The 7,705-nt window shown below is 44.9% G+C and overlaps 1 protein-coding gene across 1 annotated transcript; it reads right to left on the reverse strand.

Moving 5' to 3' along the window:
- Positions 1-5,924: 5,924 nt before the first annotated feature.
- On the reverse strand, positions 5,925-7,232 carry LOC130550122 (uncharacterized protein F54H12.2-like). Its single transcript, XM_057327500.1, has one exon. It carries the CDS (start codon positions 7,230-7,232, stop codon positions 5,925-5,927), a length of 1,308 nt encoding a protein of 435 aa, XP_057183483.1.
- Between the last annotated feature and the right edge of the window lie 473 nt (positions 7,233-7,705).

Genomic DNA, 7,705 nt, shown 5'->3' on the forward strand with positions numbered 1-7,705 from the left:
GAGGACTAGCAGTGTCGACCTCGATGCTTTGATACGAGATGGCGGTACCATAAACGGTTATCGTGTTTTACAGAGATCTCGTTTCAATAGCGTGGAATTGAGAAGACCCATGAATCTGCGGGATATTGGCGCTACAGATTTGGCGACGTATCACGTTCGACTGCACGAGACCATGAACGAAATCGCGACGTTTGCCAGACAAATCGGCGGCGATGGTAGCGTAGTTAGTATATCCCTGAGAGGGCCCAGTCTTAAATCTGACGTTACAGCGATATTATCACCCGGCAATGATTACGACGTTAATGTATTTACCGATCAAATCGAAAAAATTTTACAGAGCGATGACAGGTTATTGTGTGACGACGCGGTCAAGATAGGAGCTACCGTGGCTTCGAACAGACAAGGGGGAGGTCGCCATCGTCGTAAACTCACAGATTTGGCTCTCGACCAGGTGATCAAAAGAAAAAAAAGAGTTTATTTTGCCCTATCAATATTGCGAATAATTTGTGCTTTACTATATGTCTCGCCCATTTTCTCTACCCTGAATTAACTGAGAGCGATCTGGAAAGCCGCGCTGCAGTAATCCAAAATGATGCGGGGTTTACGATTCAAGACAAGATCGGCCTTCACGACATAGCAAAGTTTGAAAGACTGTTTGCCGTCAAAATAGTCGTTTTTTACAGAACGAACGGCGGAGCGTTAGAAACGTATGCAAATCAGAGGGAACCTCATTCGAAAACAGTATTCCTCTATTTACACGATGAACACTTTTATATGATTCTTAATCTAAAGGCGTTCATAGGTACCGACTACGCATGTACGTACTGTTATAAAGGATACAACAACGTTAAACATCATCACTGTAGCCGTGTCTGTAACGTGTGTTTTGATGTCGACTGTCACAAACACCCTAAAAGAACTGTACACTGTACCAACTGTCTGAGATTTTGCAATTCCGACTACTGCTACAAAATGCACAAGAAGCCCAACCCCGGCGAAGAAAAGGCCCCGTGCTATAGAATAAAATATTGTCAACTGTGTAACAGACGTTATGAAATTTCAGGACAAGGCATTGGAGCACAACACAAATGTGCGCCCCGTCCGGTACCTACATTGCGGCGAATATCTCGTAGTTACGGGATCGCATCGGTGCTTTATTCAACCCCGTGCAGCCCAAGGATCCTAGCGAGAAGTATATTTTCTATGATTTTGAAACCCGTTATGAAAATGGAGAAACACGTCGCTAACTTTGTATGTGCCATCACCTTTAAAGGAGAGCATTTGTGGCAGAAGGTGCCTACTGCGTAGCGTCGCTAATCAACCATTTCAGACAAGCCGATACAAAGGGTACACCTTTATAGCCCATTACGCATCCAAATTTGATTCTTTTCTCATTCTGGAATATTTTTGCAAAGCGGGGCTCACGTTGGACATCATCATGCAGGGGTGCAAATTAATCTACATGTATGACAGCGCGTATGCACAGCGTTATATCGACAGCTACTCGTTCATCCCGATGGCTTTGTCTAAGACCCCCGCTGCTCTAAACTTGACCGCTACGGAAAAGGGTTACTTTCCTCATCATTTCAACAGAGCGGAAAACGAGAAATACGTAGGACCGTACCCCGATAAGACATTCTACGGTTACGATAACATGACCGACAAAAACCAGGACAAGTTTGATGCGTGGTACGCCACCGTGTCGGGTAAAATCTTCGACTTCATGAAAGAGTTGCGCGATTATGGTGTGAACGACGTCGTCTTATTACGCGAAGCATGCATGAAATACCGTCAGTCGTTCATGGAGTGCACAGAGCTTGACCCGTTCAGCTTTACCACGCTAGCTAGTTGCTGTATGGGAGTCTTTAAAGCTCATTATCTCGAAAGAGATACGCTAGCTCTGACGCATAACAATGCGTACGTTCAAAAGAACAAGACCTACTCCAATGTTTCGATCGAATGGCTCGAGTATCTCAAAAAGACCCGAAACGTTGACATTCACCACGCCGTGAACTACGGAGAAGTATCCATAGGCAATTACTTTTTAGACGGATACTACGAACAAGATGGTGTTAGACACGCGCTAGAATTCTGTGTGTGTATTTATCACGGCTGTTTAAAGTGTTTTGCAGGGCACCAACCCATCCGTTGTCATACGTCCCGTACGGGGTGCTCAACAGACAGTTTGACGAAAAGGTTGACATTCTCCAGAACGCGTACGGGTTAAAAACTGAAGTGATGTGGGAGTGCGAATGGCATGAAATGAAACAGACCGTTCCCTCCGTGATAGAATTTATGAGAGCTTATTCAACCCCCGAGAGGCTGAAACCTAGGGACGCCCTCTTTGGCGGACGAACGAACGCCTATAAACTCTACCACAAAACCGCTGAAGGAGAAAAAATAAGCTATTTGGATTTTACAAGCTTGTACCCATTCTGTCAGGCTAGGAAATCCTATCCGATCGGTCACCCCGAAATCATTTTCAAGGATTTCGAGCCGATTGATCACTATTACGGTCTTGTTAAGTGTACTGTGTACCCACCGCGCAATTTACTGCATCCTGTATTACCTTATCGCAGCAATAAAAAACTTCATTTTCCATTGTGTCGCACATGAACGCACACGCAAAACCAAACAACGAGCTGTAATCATACCGATGAGGAGAGAGCTCTCTCAGGTTGCTGGGTCAGTATTGAACTTTTAAAAGAATTATATTCGTAATTATTATGAAAAAGAGGGGATTCGTCTCGACCCCGAAAAGATCAGTCACAACCCCGCTCAGAGGTCAATCAATAAACTGCTGTTGAACTCGCTTTGGGGGCGCTTCTCCATGCGTGAGAACCTTCCCAAAATGAGTCTCGTGGAAAAACCTGAAGAGTTTACCAGATTAGTTTTCGGCAGAATCAACACCCTGAAATATTTCACGTTCGTGTCGGACTACGTAGCTCTCGTGCAGTATCAAAGTCCCGAAGGCGACGTTTGCGAACCTAACAACATTAACATGTTTGTAGGAGCATTTACGACTGCGCACGCTCGGCTCGAGTTGTACGAGCTTATGGAAAAACTCGGCGACCATTTGTTATACTCTGATACAGACAGCGTTATATTTGTGTCTAGGGAAGGCGACTGGATCCCCACTCTGGGCGACCATCTGGGGGAGCTGACGAGCGAATTGGACGCCGGCGTATTCATTTCTGAGTTCTGTTCCACCGGCCCGAAATCTTACAGTTATCGCACGTCCAAAGGAAAAGTGACCATGAAAGCTAAGGGAATAACCCTGAATGCTAAAAATTCTCAAGCCATCCGATTAGACACTCTGAATGATCTGGTTGACAGCTATGCGACTTCGCGTTACAGCTCGCGATACCTCATGGCCCATACCGAAAACATTGTGAGGGATAAAAAGCATCTCACGTTGCACAACAAGTCAGTCGTTAAAAGGTTCAAGGTGGTGTATGATAAACGGAGACTTTTGACCAATTTCACCACGGTACCTTATGGCTACTGACCCCAGGGGCATGCGGGATGTTTCTGATTTTGATTTCAGACTTCAGCATCCTTTCTCATGCGTGATCAGCGGTCCATCCAATTCAGGAAAGTCTTATTTTGTAAAACTTTTGTTGGAAAATGCTGCAAATGTGATTTCTAAAAATGTTGAACACGTTTTTCTGTACGATTGTTGGCAACCTCTGTATGATGAACTGCTTAAATTGTACAATATTAAATTTGTCGAAGGAATACCACAGAGTCTGAATGACGATCATTTACTGCCTGCTGATAAGACATGTCTTCTGATAATCGATGATATGATGCAAGAGGCCAGTGTAAACAAGGAAATTCAAAAGGTTTTTACGCAGTATGTACATCATCGTAATCTCAGCGCTGTTTACATTGTTCAGAATCTATTTGTTCAAGGGAAATCTAGCAGGACCATTAGCTTAAACACCAATTATTTGATTTTGTTTAAAAACCCCCGCGACGCCAACCAGGTGGCTGTGCTAGGTCGTCAAATGTATTCTGGAAATGCAAAGTACTTCATGGAGTGTTATCACGACGTGACCAGTCAGCCTTTTGGATATTTACTGATAGACTATAAACCAAAAACTCCCGAACAATATTCATCTCAGAACGGGGCTGCTTTCCGACCGCAAAGTGGTTTATCTCCCTAAAAAAAGAAGACTCTAATCATTCGTCATGTCAGCGCGGCTTTGTAAACATCTACCCGTGCTGAAACTGCTACATAAAGCGAAGCCTAAACAGCGACGTCTTATTTTACAATCGGCTTCCGACGAACTGATTCTAACGCTCTGCGAAGTAGCTCTTAACATCTTATACGGAACGATTCCAATCAGCGCCAAAGACTATCGCAAGCTGAAAAGGAGAAAAGCCGAAATTAAATTGGTCTCCGATAAAAAAATTGGCCTATCAGCCAAGAAACGCATTATCAACCAAAAGGGCGGATTTCTTTTACCGCTCCTGAGCGTGGCTGTCCCCTTTATTTCCAGCCTAATAGCTTCTAAACAGGGCTGAGAATGGAGCACGCGGAGAAAATGTATTTGGTGCCTCGTCACCAGTTGGACAGGTTGAAATCTGAAAACGCTCGCGAGGACATTCAACAAGTCGTCGAAAACGATCTGGACACCTCCATAAGGAATATTTTACTGAGACCTGATATGGATCAGTATGTGAAAGCTAAACTCTACTCGAATATCCTGACAAAGTATTTGGCGATCGTTAAGCAAGGGGATCGAGAGGGCAACGTTTTAACGCTGTCGTTACCACAACCCTCTGCCGCTGATCATAAAGACGGGTCGATCGGTATCGATGACGACGTCGAGCCTCGGACGGACACGGTGGTCGCGGAAGTGTTGAAAAACATGCCGTCGAGAAGCGTGAAAAACAGCGGCTACATATTAGAAAAAATGTCTAAAGATAAAGGAACCTCTATGTGGAGCTCGACGGGGGAGTTTGTGTTTAGGGGGAGCGTCATACCAGGGTCGCACATGCTGGATTTGATAAAAAATGTTACCAACCCTCAAAAGGTTAGGGATGACAGAAGACCGGTAGGATGGACAGAGTTTCTTCGGACCTTCGCCGAATTAAACATACCGTTTTCTACAGTTCCGAATCATCACGTTAGACGCGCTATTAATTCAATAAGAGACACGCCTTTGCGACCCACCGCCCCAGTAACTCGTTCTAAAAAAGCCAGAAGGCAATCACGTGCGTCGGCGCCTCGATATGCCTTTTCTGATTCATCATTTCATTCCCCTTCTATGGATAGAAGCACGTGGCTAGAATTTTGACGATAATAAAAAACAATTTAAAAAGCATATGTCTTTAAGAGTTTTTATTTAGTCGTACATTGTATGTTTATTACTTGAATATGCATGCAAAAGAATTACAGGTCTGCACACACAGAATGCATCGAGACGATTTTTCATGAAGTCCGTTCATCCATAATTTTTTCACAAAGAGCGACACCATTTTATCATTTTTAATATAATCATCGCCATACAGCCCCATCACATCGTTATAGTCGAGACCCTTGAGTAGTTGATAGAGAAAGAACACGCAGTGCTGTCCGCAAACGTCCGACGTAAAATCCTGAACACGTCTGGTCGAATACCTCGTATCCGAGTTGTTGGTTACTAGAAAGTTTTTGATGGTGCGGGGAAAACGTTCATCGTCGGGCGGATTCCCGAAACTGTCGAAAAAACACGCGGATCCCTCTCGACCTAAATAAACGGCTAACCAGTGCTCGCCCGGTAGCTCCGAAGCGTGAGTGTTGATTATTGCCATCTCCGGTAAGGTCCTTATCTGTCTTTCGGGTAGTTGATCGCATGCGAGAACGCCGAGAAAATGAGCGTTACACGAAATTTTGTCCATGATTGTCGTGAGCTGTAAAGTGTTCATTTTATAGATCAATAATGATCGACCAGGATCTGTCTGCGATTTGAAACTTGAATGATCGAATCGAACACCGCGTAAACGATTAGCGTAATGGTCTTAGCTAGCGCCTTTTTGAACCGCATTTCTAGCCTTATGTTCCCTGACTTGACTAGCGACAGGTGCTGTCCGCACTCTTCGTCGGGTGTTAGGTTAAATGCGAACAGGCTGTAGCCATTCATAAACTCGCCTCTATCGAATGCGAGCCCGTGGTTTTTCAGATGTCTCCCTGTAGACATCACCAGCTGGTAATATTCGCGCACCGCGGCTCCTGAATCGAAATCCGACTGTAGCGGCTTGGCAGGTACTTGTTGACCGTCGACGTAGATGGCCAGGAACTCCATGTCGTAATGATTGAAAGTGAATGGGTTTTTATCGTACGCTCCTGTAAAGGTGTCATTATCGACCATCCCCAGAATGATTGATTTCGGCAGCGTTCCTAAAAACAAGTTTTCTTGATTCGAAACGTGGGATCCTGTAGGTATAGAAAGGGTTTTGAGGCATACTCTGTCTATAGGGTACTTTGCAGTAGTGGTGAGCAGAGCCTGGGCATGCCCCAGTCTCACTGACGGCGACACACTGACTTTCTTGACAAATAGGGATGCCGAGACGATTTTTACTTTGTAGGCCACATCGTCGCTTCTCATCAGACAGAATTCGTTTTTGGCTCTGATCAAATGTATTTTAACGTCGACACCGTTTAACAGTAATTTTTCTTGAAAGAAAATGTCGCTGTGAATAGGCGCTAGTAGCTCTACCACCTTGCCACCCTTCGTGTAGTTCGACCTTTTCGTCAGACCCTCGTTATCGCCTAACGGGTCATTCTCGTCCATCTGTCCAGCATCGTCCTTGTGAAACAGGCCTGATGTGAAAACCGTTTCCAACACATCTTTACTGTAGTTCATAAGACACTCGATCATGCAGCGATAAGGGTAGGTGCTCGAACTCTGCGATATCAGACGGTCTCCAAGACTCACGTCGACTTGTGAAAATATGGTGGCTCTGGGGTAGTTTATCAGACCTACCGACGCGGGGTCAGGTATGTCGCCGCCGTTAGGTTTTGTTATTTTAAGTCTGAGAAAAAGTAGCATATTATTTAAGTCCAAGTAATCTTCTCCGGTCCCTGTTATAAAAAACTCCAATGGCGCAGAGTCTGATATAGCGGAAAAAGGCGGTACTTCTAAATAGGTGTTTTTCTCGAGAACCGTTTGCGTCGGTGGAACTGTAAATAAATCCAGCTCGGACTTGATACATTCCCCGGACATGCTGTGCAGTAATGCCATGTTAGAATATGGTCTTTACGGATCTCTTAGCCGACTTGCTTCGCTTAACAGGCTTCTTACGCTTTCTTTGCGCTACTGAGCGTTTCTTCAGGCCTCTATTTGTTTTCTTTATCGAATAACCACGCCTCCTTACCCCCGGCGGTTTAGTCATTCGTTTACGAGCCATGACCATCAGACCCGATCCGTCTTGAGTCTTATGAGCTCTCGACAGGGCGGTGGTGACGACATCTGACACGATGTTTTTAGCAGCCGTTTTTAGGTGCGGCTTAGCGATGCTGATTCCTTTTTTTAACAGGGGTACGGCCATTCTGAACAGACCTCTGAAAAGACCTCCTAGGCCTGCACCGTACATAACCCCTCCTCCTGCATATCCTGGCAATCCTCCGCCTGCCTGATTACGGTAATGGTCGATGTAATCGTTCGTATTCATAGCGTGGTGGTTATAATAATTCATTTTTCAAATGTCAACGCAG

The sequence above is a fragment of the Triplophysa rosa genome, unplaced genomic scaffold (genome assembly GCF_024868665.1).
Source record: "Triplophysa rosa unplaced genomic scaffold, Trosa_1v2 scaffold23_ERROPOS4800000, whole genome shotgun sequence".
Classification (NCBI taxonomy): domain Eukaryota; kingdom Metazoa; phylum Chordata; class Actinopteri; order Cypriniformes; family Nemacheilidae; genus Triplophysa; species Triplophysa rosa.

Coding starts and splice junctions, on each gene's coding strand:
- LOC130550122 (XM_057327500.1), bottom strand. CDS start 7,232: ATGGCATTACTGCACAGCATGTCCGGGGAATGTATCAAGTCCGAGCTG.